Below are 14,921 nucleotides of genomic sequence, written 5' to 3'. Positions count from 1 at the left end.
TCTCCTCCCTGGCCCTGCAGTCCCTGGTACGTGAGCCCCTTTCCCGGCGCCGGCAGCTGCTCCGGGAGAACTTTGTGGAGACGGAGGGCGAGTTTGTCTTCGCCACCTCCCTGGACACCAAGGACGTCGAGCAGATCGCTGAGTTCCTGGAGCAGTCGGTGAAAGGTGAGGGTGCTCACTCTTCTCTCCCGAGGTCTGCAGCTTGCGCTGACCCCGGCCTCCCAGCCTGTCCCCAGTCCTGGACCGTTTGACCAGAATCCTGCCTGCTCCAGCGCTTATGAGCCAGGGCTTCCCAAGGACCACGCTTCTGTGTCTCCCTCAGACTCCTGCGAGGGGCTGATGGTGAAGACCCTGGATGTTGATGCCACCTACGAGATTGCCAAGAGATCGCACAACTGGCTCAAGGTGATTCCCGCCCCCCAACCAGGCCTTCCCCGCCCCGGGTCTGGAGGTCTGTCCCAGCTGGGCAGTGGATTTCGAGCCTCCACTGTGTACCCTGTCTGAGCTCAGGGCCCCTTTTCACAATCCCACCCCAGCCCCCTGCTGAAGCCGAATTCAGACCTTCTCCCTGCTGCAAGCCCTTGCTCACGAGTTCTGATTGAGAACAGCCCCAGCCTGAGCCCCGCAGATCCCACGAGGTACAGCGTAGATGAGGGTTCTCTCTCCTGAGCCTGCTGCCCGTGTTGGGCCAGGCTCTTGGGCAGGAATTCAGCCAGGACATGAATAAGAGAAAGACAGGCAGGAGTGGGCACCATGAACAAAAGCAAGTCAGCTCCGGACTAGCAAGGAGGGGCTGGGAGTGCCCCGGGTGATCAGGAAAGAGCCTTTCCCAAGGTGAGGGACAGAGCACTAGGGAGGAGAACCCCGGTGCAGAGACCCTGAGGGAGGAGCAGGCTCTGCGTGTGCAGGGAGCAAGGGCAGGCGAGGCGCGAGGTGAGCTCAGAGTGGGGAGCAGGCCCCAGATGACAGCACCTGGGGCCACTGTGAGATAAAGCTGGATCTTCCTCTTGAGGGTTTCAGGAAGTCAGTGGAGGTTCCGTGCCGGGAGTCACAGTCAGGTTATCATTGTGTGAAGCTCCTGGGGTTTCCCCTTGAGTGGAGGACGGGTGTGTTGAGGGCCAGCGAGCAGGAGCCTGTCATTAGTAAGAGTTGATGGATGTTTGAGTGGAGGGGGCAGTGAGGGGTGGACAAGGGGACCGGAGCGGGAGGCACTGTGGCACTGAGCCGGCCAGGCCTGCTGACCTGCTCTTCCTGTGTACTTATGTCTGTCTGGCTGGTTTCCCTCCAGCACAGACCTTTCCTGTCTCAGGAAATTGCACTGTTGTGCCCCCAAGGCTGAGCTGCTGCCTGGCACATGGTTAGCACTTAGTGAACGTGTCTGAATGAATGGGAAAATGCTCTCCCTTTGGAGGAGTGGCCAGAGTGAGTTGGCCACGTCTCTGTCCTGAGAGAAGGAGGGCGACAAGGCTGACTCCTGAGGTCCCATCGATCCCGCCTGCGTTTCCCGTTTGTTCTTATTTATTTATTTATTTATTTATTTTGAGACGGAGTTTCGCTCTCATTGCCCAGGCTGGAGTGCAATGACATGATCTCGGCTCACTGCAACCTCCACCTCCCGGGTTCAAGCGATTCCCCTGCCTCAGCCTCCCGAGTGGCTGGGATTACAGGCACACGCCACCACGCCCGGCTAATTTTGTATTTTTAGTAGAGACAGGGTTTCTCCATGTTGGTCAGGCTGTTCTCGAACTCACGATCTCAGGTGATCCACCCCCCCCACTTCCCCTCCACAGCCTCCCAAAGTGCTGGGATTATAGGCGTGAGCCACCGCGCCTGGCCCCATTTGTTCTTATTTAAACCTAGAAACCCTTCCCATGTCCAGGCTCTTCCCAGGGGCCATCCTTGGGGTTCCTTCTGGAAGTTCCCTTCAGACTTACCTCCAGTCCCTCCTCAGTCCACCAAGGAGCCCCTGCCCAGCAGTGAGGCCCCCGCCTTGGGCGCTCCCCCTTCTCATCTCTTGCCTCCCCTTCTCCCAGCTGAAGAAGGACTACCTTGATGGCGTGGGTGACACCCTGGACCTGGTGGTGATCGGCGCCTACCTGGGCCGGGGGAAGCGGGCCGGCCGGTACGGGGGCTTCCTGTTGGCCTCCTACGACGAGGACAGTGAGGAGCTGCAGGCCATATGCAAGGTCCTGGGGGACTGGGGCTGATGACAGAAGCAGGAGGGAAGGAGATTAGACTCCCGGGGGGACTTCCTATTGCACAACCCAGACCGAGGGGCGCTCACATCCCCCTGCGAAGGATTCGTTCTCCCCAGTTTTTATTTACTTTTTCTGGTTCTATAAGCAACTCTTGCTTCATATAGAAAAACGGGCTGGGATAGAAAGATGTCAGGAATGTGTGTCAGTGAGAGATTGAGATTAGCTACAAATAGTGGTAGAAAAGGGTTTTTCTTATGAAATGAGAAGTGTGGAGGGGGCAGTCTGATGCCATTAGGGATTCAGGTTCCTCCTGTCTCTCCCCACGTTTTTTTTTTTTTTTTTTGTCGTGTGCCTCTGGCCTCATCATCACAATGTGGCTGCAGGAGTTCCAGCCCTCATGGCTGTGCCTGCTCCACGCACCAGGAAGGAGCAAAGGGGGTTGGACCCTGAGTCAGCCTCAGCCAGTGAACACCTTCTGCTCAAGTTCTGTTACTCATCACTTTGCTCCATGGCCCACCCCTAGCCGGAAGGAATTCTGGGAAATGTGAAGTGATTTACTTTTTTTCAAGTTAAAGTTTTTCTTAAAGCTGTGCACATTTTGGACTAGATTTTCTTATGTATTTCCCATATTCCCCTCTCCAACAAATCTGGGTCTTTTGCCACAGAAACAGAACAAAATATCACCTAGAATCCCACCGCCCAGAGACACACAGTAGTGACATTTGAGGGAATGTTTTATTTACATTTTTGCAAAGTTGTGATCCTTCTCTATGAGTAATTTTATTTTCTGCCTTTTTACCGTGGAAGTACTTTATTTTCAATGTTATATATGCCCTTAAGCAATATGGCAACAGGACTTGAATGCCTGCACAAGAATTTTCAAGTGCTATGCCCCAGTGCCCTGAAACAGCTCCCTGTGGCTGTGTGGGCAAGTTGTTGCCAGCTTTGTTCTTATGGGTAACGTGATTACTTAGTGTCCGTTAAGCTAAATGATCAGCGACAGAAGTGATTTTTATAATTCACAAATATTTTGGCCACCAATCTACATTGCCACCATTTTGCATTATTTAGAATAGATTTTTAAACGAGCTATTGTCAGGACAAAAGGCAAAAAAAATCCTTAAGACTCTCAATGCAAAAGGGGCTTTCCAGGTGACGTTTATATCAGTCGTTATTGCCCACTTGCTGCGTATCTGCCAGCATCGAGCATTACTGCTAGTTTTTAGCCTTTCCTATTTTGGTAGGTGAAAGAAGCTCTTGGCAATGTTAACATTGGAGATGGGCCGGGCATGGCGACTCACGCCTGTAATCCCAGCACTTCGGGAGGCTGAGGCGGGAGGATCACTTGAGCCCAGGAGTTCGAGACCAGCCTGGGCAACAAGTGAGACCGTACCTCTACAAAAACTTTTAAAAAAAATTAGCCAGGCGTGGTGGCGCAGGCCTGTGGTCCCAGCTACTTGGGAGGCTGAGGTAGGAGGATCGCTTGAGCCCAGGAGGTGGAGGTTGCAGTGAGCCAAGATTGCACCACTGCACTCCAGCCTGGGTGACAGAGCTAGACCCTGTCTCAAAAAAAAAAAAAAAAACTGGAAGTGAGGACAGCCAGTTACTGGGCAGTGAGGATGTGGGTGGGCATAAGGGAGTGACTTCCTGGGGCCAGGGAGTCAGTGGAAGCAGCAAGAGTTTCTCCATAAAGCGGAAGACAGGGAGTGGTTCACAGCAGGCCTGCTGGGAGAGCATTCCCACCCGGGAGTCTCTGGCTGGATGCTCCACACCCCCAGCTCCCTACTTCCCTGGTTTTCTGTGGATACTGCGTAGACCAGAAGGGGGTGGGGGCTACGAGTGTACACAGCTTTAGATGGCAGGAGCAAGTGCTGGGCCTGTGGCCGGCTGAGCCTCTGACCTCCCGCTTCCTCCCTGCAGCTTGGAACTGGCTTCAGCGACGAGGAGCTGGAGGAGCATCACCAGAGCCTCAAGGTGAGCCATGGCGGCTGCGCCTCAGCCTCCACCCCTCTCCCCTCTGCCCCTGACAGCACAGTCCTTCCATGCAGGGCTCTTGGCTTCCACCATCTTGGGGCTCCAGGTGTGGGCAGGAGGGCAGCAGGCAGTGGAGCTGGCTTTGTAGTCCAGCAGGCAGTGGAGCTGGCTTTGGAGTCCAGCATCTCCGGGTTCATGTCTCAGCACTGCCGGCTACTAGCTGGTGATCCTGCTCAAGGAGCCTCACCTCCCTAAGCCCTGTGCCTCATTCACATCAGGGGTTAGCCACAGGACACAGCAGGTGCCATAGCTGCTCCTTGTGAAGTGCCTGTGAGCCCTGATCAATGTGAATGTATGTTGTCATGGTCACAGGCATTTCAGGCATGAGTGTCTGTCCTACATATTGGATCTGTATTAGTTTATTTTCATACTCATACTGCTATGAAGAAATAACCCAAGACTTGCCGGGCGTGGTGGCTCATGCCTATAATCCCAACACTTTGGGAGGCCAAGGTGGGTGAATCACCTGAGGTCAGGAGTTCAAGACCAGCCTGACCAACATGGTGAAACCCCTTCTCTACTAAAAATAGAAAAATTAGCTGGGTGTGGTGGCGCATGCCTGTAATCCCAGCTACTCAGGAGGCTGAGGCAGAAGAATTGCTTGAACCCGGGACACAGAGGTTGCAGTGAGCTAAAATCATGCCATTGCACTCCAGCCTGGGAAACAGAGTGAGACTCTGTCTCAAAAAAAAAAAAAAAAAAAAAAAAACTGGGTCATTTATAAAAAGAGATTTCCTGGACTCACAGTTCCACACGTTTGGGGAGGCCTCATAGTCATGGCAGAAGGCAAAAGAGGAGCAAAGGCACATCTTACATGGCGCCAGGCAAGAGAGTATGTGCAGGGGAACTGCCTTTTATAAAGCCGTGAGATCTTGTGAGACTTCCTCACTATCACGAGAACAGCACAGGAAAAACCTGCCCCCATCGTTCAGTTACCTCCCACCAGGTCCCTCCATGACACATGGGGATTATGGGAGCTATTCAAGACGAGATGTGGGTGGGGACACACGGACCCTGACACCATCTCTGTCCCATTCTTTGGTTCTCTCTCTCCATTGCCTTCTCTCTCTACATCTCTGTCCCTGTCCCACTGTGTCTCTGTCTCCTTCCTCCAGATCTCTGGCCCTTTCTCTGCCTCTTTTTGTCTTTAATGTCCTGCTTCAGCCCCCAGGGCCTTTCATTTCTTTCCATCTCCCATTCCTCCCAACTCCCACCTTTCCCAGCTTTTTACTTCAAGGGGGTCTTGTTTCTTTTTCCTTCTTTCACTTTCTGTTTCTATTTCTATTTCTGTTTACTTCAAGGGGGTGTCTTGTTTCTTTTCCCTTCTTTCACTTTGTTTCTATTTCTATTTCTGTTTACTTCAAGGGGGTGTCTTGTTTCTTTTCCCTTCTTTCACTTTCTATTTCTGTTTACTTCTAGGGGGTGTCTGTTTTTTTCCCTTCCTCCCTCTCCCCAGCCCTCCAACACTTGGCCTTGACTTTGAGATTCCAGACCCTCTGTTCCTCTCTTCCTCTGCTCACTGCAGGCCCTGGTGCTGCCCAGCCCACGCCCTTACGTGCGGATAGATGGTGCTATGATTCCCGACCACTGGCTGGACCCCAGCGCCGTGTGGGAGGTGAAGTGTGCTGACCTCTCCCTCTCCCCCATCTACCCTGCTGCGCGGGGCCTGGTGAGTGGCAGAGGACCTGGGCGTGGCCCTGTGTGGGATTCTGGGCGGGCACACAGAGAGCAGAGTAGGGAGGGGACCTTAGCTCACGTCTGCTCTTCCAGGTAAGGATCAGGAAGATGAGCTTGCATTTTATTTGAGTGTCAGATAAAAAAGGTCAAAACCTTTTTTCTTTAAAAATGGGCTGGGCATGGGGGCTCTTGCCTGTAATCCCAGCACTTTGGGAGACCAAGGCAGGCAGATCACTTGAGGTCAGGAGTTCAAGGCCAGCCTGGCCAACATGGTGAAACCCCATCTCTACCAAAAATACAAAAATTAGCCATGTGTGGTGGCGGGTGCCTGTAGTCCCAGCTACCCAGGAGGCTGAGGCAGGAGAATCGCCTGAACCTGGGAGGTAGAGATTGCAGTGAGCCGAGATCACACCACTGTACTCCATCCTGGGTGACAAAGCAAGACTCTGTCTCAAAAAAAGAAAAAAAAAAATTATTTTCTTAAATAAAAGAATTCCCAGGCCAAGCACAGTGGCTCATGCCTGTAATCCCAGCACTTTGGGAGGCCAAGGCAGGCAGATCACTTGAGGTCAGGAGTTCAAGACCAGCCTGACCAACATGGTGAAACCCCACCTCTACCAAAAAATACAAAAATTAGCTGGGTATGGTGACCTGTGCCTGTAGAGACGGGGTTTCACCATGTTGGCTAGGCTGGTCACAAACACCTGGCCTCAAGTGATCTGCCCACCTCGGCCTCCCAAAGTGCTGGGATTACAGGCGTGAGCCACCATGCCCAGCCAAGAACTTACATTTTTGATCTAATTTTTAAAAATGTTTTTACCATGCTGCACGTTAGAGAGCCAGGGACCCTTAGTAACAAGGGACAGGAGCCGGTGTGTATCCGGCCCTTGCTGTGCAGCGGGTGCTGTGTGGTCATCAGCATGTCACTCATAGACACTCATTTAATCCTCTCAAAATCCCTAAGACATAGTGACACAAACATCTCCATTTTACAGGTGAGGATGTAGAACCCTAGAGAGCCTGAGTAACTGCCCCTGGATCACGTGGGTCCTGAGAGTTGGGAGCTGGGATTGGAATCCCACAGTCAGGTTCTAGAACCCATGCCCTGGCCCCATAGTTCAGCCTCTCAGCCCGAATTACCATCATTATCGTAACGGCTGTAGCAGGTGGCATTTTTTTTTTTTTTTTGAGTTGGAGTCTCGCTCTGTCGCCCAGGCTGGAGTGCAGTGGCACAATCTCAGCTCACTGCAAGCTCCACACCTCCTGGGTTCACACCATTCTCCTGCCCCAGCTTCCCGAGTAGCTGGGACTACAGGCACCCACCCCCACACCCAGCTAATTTCTTTTTGTATTTTTAGTAGAGGTGGGGTTTCACCGTGTTAGCCAGGATAGTCTCGATCTCCTGACCTCGTGATCCACCCACCTTGGCCTCCCAAAGTGCTGGGATTACAGGCGTGAGCTACCGCGCCCGGCCAACAGGCGGCATTTCTTAAGCACTTACTGTGCCCCGGGTACGGTTCCAAGCACTTTGTCAACTTGTTTAATCCTTATGACAACCCATCGTTCGGCCCCCTCGTGTGGATCAGGAAGCAGTCCAGAGTGGAGGAGGGAGGAGACTGAGCAGGGAGTCGCTGGGGCTGGACTGCAGGAGTCTCCATCCCGCTTCCGCAGGTGGATAGTGACAAGGGGATCTCCCTTCGCTTCCCTCGGTTTATTCGAGTCCGTGAAGACAAGCAGCCGGAGCAGGCCACCACCAGTGCCCAGGTGAGGCCCTGGGAAGCAGGGGTGGGCCGCCCAGCTGCTTGGCCCTACCAGCTTTTTAGCGTGGTGGCCTCTCTGGAACCTTGTGGAGGTGGGAGCAGCCAGGGAGCTTCTGACCACCCTGTCCCACCCTCTCTCCGCAGGTGGCCTGTTTGTACCGGAAGCAAAGTCAGATTCAGAACCAACAAGGCGAGGACTCAGGCTCTGACCCTGAAGATACCTACTAAGCCCTCGCCCTCCTAGGGCCTGGGTACAGGGCATGAGTTGGACGGAACCCAGGGTTATTATTGCCTTTGCTTTTTAGCAAATGTGCTGTGGTAGGCTGTGGTTTTTGAGAGTCAGGGGAGGGGTGTGTGTGTGAGGGGGTGGCTTACTCCGGAGTCTGGGATTCATCCCATCATTTCTTTCAATAAATAATTATTGGATAGCTACTTTGTGACAAGGTCTGTGCTGAGCTCTGGGAGCAAAGCTCTCATGGATGTCACCTGCATAGCATGTAGCCGTGGCCTAGGAACTGCCAGAGCCAGTACCAGCCATGGAACTGCCTGTAGTGGTGGGCGTCTTCTGTATCTGCTCTGTGCAGTGTGACTGCCACTGGCCACCTGCAATGCTCGAGCCCTTGACAGGTGGCCAGCATGACAGAGGATGCAAATTTGTTTTATTTTGTTTTGATTTTGAGACAGAGTCTCGCTCTGTTGCCCAGGCTGGAGTGCGATGACGAGATCTCAGCTCACTGCAACCTCCACCTTCCCGGTTCAAGTGATTCTCCTGCCTCAGCCTCCCATGTAGCTGGGATTACAGGAATGTGACACCACGCCCGGCTAATTTTTGTATTTTTAGTAGAGATGGGGTTTCGCCATGTTGGCCAGGCTGGTCTTGAACTCCTGGCCTCAAGCGATCCACCCGCCTCGGCCCCCCTAAGTGCTGGGATTACAGGCGTGAGCCACCACACCCAGCCATACCAAATATTTTATTTACTTGTACTGGACAGCAGTAGTCTAAAATCTTTACATACATATATTTTTTAACTTGTTTAACCTTCCAGCCATCCCACAGGGAGGCACCATCGTGAGCCCTGTTAAGGAAGACAAATGCAGTGTCTTAAAATAACACAGATGTATTCTCCTACAGTTTCGGAGGTCAGAAGTTCTAATTCAGTTTTACTGGGCTAAGATCAAAGTGGTGGCAGGGCCGGTTCCTTCTGGGAGCTCCAGGAGAGAAACTGTGTCCTTGCTTTTTCCAGCTTCCAGAGGCCACCTGGTTCCTAGGCTCATGGCTTCTTCCTCCGTCCTCAAAGCCAGCAGCATCGTGCCTGCAAATCTCTCTCCTGAGGTCATCAGGTCATGTCCTTTCCTTCAGATCTCTGTTTCTCTCTTCCAAGCACTCAAGTGGTTACATTTAGGGCCCCCTGGATGATCCAGGATAATCTTATTTCAGGATCCTAACTCAATCCCAAAGTCCCTTTAGTCACATAAGATCGCACATTCACAGAGGCCGGGCACAGTGGCTCACGCCTTGGGGAGGACTTGAGGAGGGTGAGGTGGGAGGATCACTTGAAGCCAGGAGTTCAAGACTAGCTTGTGCAACACAGCCAGACTTCATCTCCTCTAATTTTATTAATACAATTAATAAAAATTAATAAAAATGTAAAAGGGCCAGGCGTGGTGGCTCACGCCTGTAATCCCAGCACTTTGGGAGGCTGAGGCAGGTGGATCACCTGAGGTCAGGAGTTCGAGACCAGCCTGGCCAACATGGCAAAACCCCGTCTCTACTAAAAATACAAAAATTAGCCGGGCATGGTGGTGCGTGCCTGTAATCCCAGGTACTAGTGGGGCTGAGGCAGAAGGATCACTTGAATCTGGGAGACAGAGGTTGCAGTGACCCAAGACCGTGCCACTGCATTCCAGCCTGGGCAACAGAGCGAGACTCCATCTCAAAAAAAAAAAAAATAGATCACATCAAAGATTTCAGCAGTTAAGACCTGGATATCTCTGGGGGCTGTTATTATTCCAGCCACCCCACGTGGGATGATATCTTAGAGGAAAACCATTGGGAAATGGTCAGACAAGGCAAGCGGGATGCCTGGGACACCCACCCAGCCCTGGGCACCACGGGGCTGGGTTGGGGAAAACAGCTGCACTCGGAGTGGGGCCCAGGCTTGGGTCTTCTAGAGCAGGAGGCCTCTGACCTTGGGGCCCAGCGTGGAACATGAGCTTCTGGACATGAGAGTGTCAGGATGTCCTGATACTCCCGCAGGAGGGACAAAGGGCTCCTAGCCGTCCCCTGCCCCTCACACTCTTTCTGCCTCTCACATCTGCCCTCCCTTCTTCCCTTCTCTCTCATCAGGTTCCTCTGCCCTTGTCTCCCACCCGCCCTGTCTCCCCTTCGTTCTCTGTATCTGCGAGGCCTTGCTCTCTGCCGTGCAAGTCTGTGCCGGGCTTACTTTGCTGTCTGTCACTGTGACTCACCCTCCCTGTCTCTCTTCCTGTGTCTCCATCGTCTCTTGTGCACACAATCTCTTGGGCGTTTTGTTTCTATTTGTCATAGACCAAGAATACAACATTGCCTTCCCATTCTCCTTGGGGCTAGCAGTGGCCCTGTGGCCCTGTGTGGGCAGACCCAGGGGACATAAGCACAGGGGCTGCTGGGGGCTTCTGGAGAAACATCTTTCCTGACCAAAAAGGACAGCCCTGGTTGTGGCAGCTCCTCTCCTCCTCCTGCCTTGACTAGAGATGATGGCTGGAGCCAAGTCACCATCTCGTAATGATGAGGAACAAGGAGAGTAACAAACTCTCCTGACGACCCTAAACCGGCGAGCCAAGGGCAGCAGCTGCCTAACTGTGGGCTTTTGTTTATGGGGGTAGGGAAGAATAAGTCCCAGGGCGATTATGCCACTCTAAAACATCGCTTTCAGCCGGGCGAAGTGACTTATGCCTGTCATCCCAGCACTTCGGGAGGCTGAGGTGGGCAGATCACCTGAGGTCGAGAGTTCAAGACCAGCCTGACCAACATGGAGAAACCCCGTCTCCACTAAAAATACAAAATTAGCCGGGCGTAGTGGCACATGCCTGTTACTCCCAGCTACTCAGGAGGTTGAGGCAGGAGAATCGCTTGAACCCGGGAGGAGGAGGTTTCAGTGAGCCGAGATCGAGCCATTGCACTCCAGCCTGGGCAACAAGAGTAAAACTCCGTCTCAAAAAAAAAATTTAAAAAGACTTTTGTTTCTCATAGCTCAGAGTTCCTGATACAGCTCTGCCTTAAAGAACTGGCAAATTAGTGTGCATTTGTGTTTCAATTTCAAATAAAATGTTTAAGGCAAAAAAAAAAATACGTATTTAAATATTGTATGTCAGGGGATCCCCACATCACTGTCTGGCTCTGCGTGGAGACCATGGTTCCTTTGGGCTTGGCTCTTCCTCCCTGCACCGGTGCAGGGCCCCAGGAACACATCTGCCACACACGGCCGCCATGTCCTTCTGCTAGAGCTAGTCAGGGTCATCGTCACTCCTCAGTGATCCTCATGATGGCTCCACCAGGTAGGTACTTTTATTCTCCCCATTTAACAGGTGAGGACACTGAGGGGCGCAGGGATGTAAGTTACCTTCCCTAGGTCCACTATCTAGGAAGTGGTAGGCCAGGGTTTGGTCCATGCCATCAGCTCCTTGACCCTGCATCTACAACTACTAACTATACTATGGAGAGCCTCATGAGCTCCTGTGAGGTGTGGAACCTTATCCCGCAGGTGGGGCAGTGGCATGGTCAGGTCTAGGAGTGAAAAGATCCTGCGATGGCTGGAATTGCGGGCACTGAAGAGGTGAGCCTGGCGTTAGGGGGAGCAGGGGAGACCATCTTCCCCCCTGGTGAAATCCTGTTCTAAAATTGGTGATACTCCTGCCTTGGCCTCCCAAAGTGCTAGGACTACGACCTCATATCTATTTTTAAAAAATAAGAATTCAGGCCGGGTGCGGAGGCTCGTGCCTGTAATCCCAGCACTTTGGGAAGCCGAGGCAGGTAGATCACTTGAGTTCAGCGGTTCGAGCCAGCCTGGCCAACATGGTGAAACTCTGTCTCTACTAAAAATACAAAAATAATTAGCCAGGCGTGGTGGCAGATGCCTATATTCCCAGCTACTCGGGAGGCTGAGGTAGGAGAATCTCTTGAACCCAGGAGACGGAGGTTGCCGTGAGCTGAGATCGCACCACTGCACTCCAGCCTGGGCGACAAAGAGCAAGACTCCATCTCAAAAAAAAAAAAAAAAGTAATTCAAAACCCATCAAGTTGGGATGACACTTAGTGCTGGGCTTCAGGAAGACTGCGCAGGAGGGTAGTGAGGGAGGTTTCTAGGAACCACTCTTGGAAGCGGTGCTCCCCACAGATGCTCCATTGCACTGACTGGAACTCAGTCACATGACCACATAACTCGCTCACGTGACCACACCTAGCTGCAAAGGTGCTGGGAAATGTGGTACCCTGTTGGGAGGCCACGTCTGGGCTTCAAACCTTCACTGTGGATGGAGCTCACAGATTTTCTAAAAGTGGACATTAAATGAACCAGAGTTGGCCCTAAGGATCTGGCTCACTGCAACCTCCACCTCCCAGGATGAAGCACCTGCCTCAGCCCCCCGAGTAGTAGCTGGGATTACAGGCACACACCACCATGCCAAGCTAATTTTTGTATTTTTAGTAGAGAAGGTGTTTCACCATGTTGGCCAGGCTGGTCTCGAACTTGTGACTTCACGTGATCCAACTGCCTCAGCCTCCCAAAGTGCTAGGATTACAGGCGTGAGCCACCACGCCTGGCCTCAATACTTCTTTTTCTGGGTATTTGAGTATGATATTATACATGATGGTTATTAGACAGCTAGTTGCATAGGAAGATTACCTAATCTGTTTTGAGGAATACTTATCTCCAATGTAGTTATATAACGACAACATCCTTTTTTTGAATACTGGTCTCGGGTGCCTAATGACAGAAGGGTGACATCATTAAGGAAGCCTGGAAAGTCCCAGGCCTCCACGTGATTCCACCGATGAAAATAGCTCCGGGTGAGCTCTGGAACAGCTGAAAAAGCTGGAGCAACCAAGCAGGGCCCACAAGCCGAGGAGGGCTGTATAAAAGCGCAGGGGCCATTTTACCTCCAGGTTGGCCCTGCTCAGGACCAGGAGGAAACACCTCCAGCCCGCGACCTCCTCCCACAGGGGGAAAAGGAAAGCAGGAGGACCACAGAAGCTTTGGCACCGAGGATCCCCGCAGTCTTCACCCACGGAGATTCCGGCAGAAGGAGCTGTCCAGCGACTACATCGCTAAGCGCAGGGAGCCCAAGCCTCCGCCCCGGATTCCGGAGTACCAGCTCCACCGCGCATGCGCACACGCCCCAGACCCAGGCTCAGGCAAGCCGCGGGGGCAGGGAGGGCTGTTTCATCCCGCTGGGGCGGCCATAACGAAGTACCAGGGATTGGGTGTGATTAAATAACAGGATTTCTTTTTCTTTTTTCTTTTCTTTTCTTTTTTTTTTTTTTGAGACAATCTCGCTCTGTCGCCCAGGCTGGAGTGCAGTGACGCGATCTCGGCTCACTGCAAGCTCCGCCTCCCGGGTTCAAGCGATTCTCCTGCCTCAACCTCCCGAGTAGCTGGGATTACAGGCACCCACCACCACACCCGGCTAATTTTTGTATTTTTAGTAGAGACGGGGTTTCACCATGTTGGCCAGGCTGGTCTCAAACTCCTGACCTCGTGATCCACCCCACTCGGCCTTCCAAAGTGCTGGGATTACAGGCGTGAGCCACCGCGCCCGGCCAGGAATTTATTTTCTAACACTCTGGAAGCTAGAAGTCCAAGATCGAGGTGTTGGCAGGGTTGGTTTCTCCTGAAGCCTCTTGCAGAGGCCCTAATCTCTCCTTATAAAACCAATCAGGCCGGGCGCGGTGGCTCACGCCTGTAATCCCAGCACTTTGGGAGGACGAGGCGGGCGGATCATGAGGTCAGGAGATCGAGACCATCCTGGCTAACGCAGTGAAACCCCGTCTCAACTAAAAATGCAAAAAATTAGCTGGGCGTGGTGGTGGGCGCCTGTAGTCCCAGCTACTCGGGAGGCTGAGGCAGGAGAATGGCGTGAGCCCGGGAGGCGGAGCTTGCAGTGAGCCGAGATTGCGCCACTGCACTCCAGCCTAGGGCACAAAGCGAGACTCCGTCTCAAAATAAAATAAAATAAAATAAAATAAAATAAACCAATCAAACCAAATTCCAGGCCACCCTCAGGACCCCACTTTAACTTAGTCACCTCTTTAAGAGCCTATATCTAGCCGAGTGCGATGACTCATGCCTATAATCCCAGCGTTTTGGGAAGCCAAGGTGGAAAGCTCTCTTGAGCCTAGGAGTTCAAGACCAGCCTGGGTGACATAACAAGACCTGATCTCTACAAAACATAAAAAATTTAGCTGGAGATGGTAGCATGTACCTGCACTTCCAGCTACTCGGGAGGCTGAGGTGAGAGGCTCCCTTGAGCCCAGGAGGCTGAGGCTGCAGTGAGCCATGATCACACTACTGCACTCCAGCCTGGGTGACAAAGCAAGACCCTGTCTCAAAAAGCAAACAACGAAAAAGAATCCTATGTCCAAGTATAGTCACATTCTGAGGTTCTGGGGGTTACAAGTCCAACATATGAATTTGGAGGTGGTGAGGGGAAGCTGATTAATTTCATAAGGGGGGTCTTGAAACTGCCTTCGCAGAAATGTAAGTAATGAGAGAAAGCTAACATGACTGACCATCTTGTTTCTAACCTCACAGGCTAGATTTTTTTTTTTCTTATTCTAGTGCAGAGGCCAAAATTACCATGAGAGGAATTTAATTCATAGTTAAACTTTGAGACAAAGAAAACTGACCCCCAGTCCTTGTTGAGAGATTGAAGCCACATTCATTTACTTTTTATTTATTTATTTATTTATTTATTTATTTATTTATTTATTTATTTATTTTTGAGACAGAGTTTCACTCTTGTTGCCCAGACTGGAGTGCAATGGCATGATCTCTGCTCACTGGCACCTCCACCTCCTGAGTTCAAGTGATTCTCCTCCCTCAGCCTCCTGAGTAGCTGGGATTACAGGCGGCCGCTACCATGCCCAGGTGACTTTTGTATTTTTAGTAGAGATAAGGTTTCACCATGTTGGCCAGGCTGGTCTCCAACTCCTGACCTCAAGTGATCCTCCCACCTCGGCCTCTTAAGGTGCTGGGATTACAGTCATGAGCCACTG

General features: G+C 52.1%; 2 protein-coding genes across 8 annotated transcripts in view; both read left to right on the top strand.

Annotated features, from left to right (window-relative positions):
* LIG1 (DNA ligase 1) overlaps positions 1-8,101 on the top strand; it is a 54,195-nt gene extending 46,094 nt beyond the window's left edge. For all 3 annotated transcript variants that reach the window (XM_024236522.3, XM_024236521.3, XM_024236520.3), the window contains 7 exons: positions 21-165; positions 323-405; positions 2,034-2,186; positions 4,119-4,172; positions 5,758-5,901; positions 7,581-7,673; positions 7,814-8,101. In XM_024236522.3, the coding sequence (XP_024092290.3) occupies positions 21-165; positions 323-405; positions 2,034-2,186; positions 4,119-4,172; positions 5,758-5,901; positions 7,581-7,673; positions 7,814-7,897 (756 nt within the window). In that variant the 3' untranslated portion in view covers positions 7,898-8,101. The remainder of the gene's footprint in view (positions 1-20; positions 166-322; positions 406-2,033; positions 2,187-4,118; positions 4,173-5,757; positions 5,902-7,580; positions 7,674-7,813) is intronic.
* Positions 8,102-9,407: 1,306 nt separating this feature from the next.
* The window catches only part of PLA2G4C (phospholipase A2 group IVC), a 65,907-nt gene continuing 60,393 nt past the window's right edge, over positions 9,408-14,921 (top strand). The window contains exon 1 of one of the 5 annotated variants that reach the window (XM_024237685.3): positions 9,408-13,061. In XM_024237685.3, the coding sequence (XP_024093453.3) occupies positions 13,033-13,061 (29 nt within the window). In that variant the 5' untranslated portion in view covers positions 9,408-13,032. The remainder of the gene's footprint in view (positions 13,062-14,921) is intronic. The other 4 variants (XM_054540824.2, XM_054540823.2, XR_008516656.2 and 1 more) reach the window with 4 other exon arrangements.

The sequence above is a fragment of the Pongo abelii genome, chromosome 20, assembly GCF_028885655.2.
Source record: "Pongo abelii isolate AG06213 chromosome 20, NHGRI_mPonAbe1-v2.0_pri, whole genome shotgun sequence".
Classification (NCBI taxonomy): Eukaryota; Metazoa; Chordata; class Mammalia; order Primates; family Hominidae; genus Pongo; species Pongo abelii.
The sequence above is the reverse complement of the archived record's forward strand: the minus strand, read 5'-3'. Positions and strand labels throughout refer to the sequence as shown.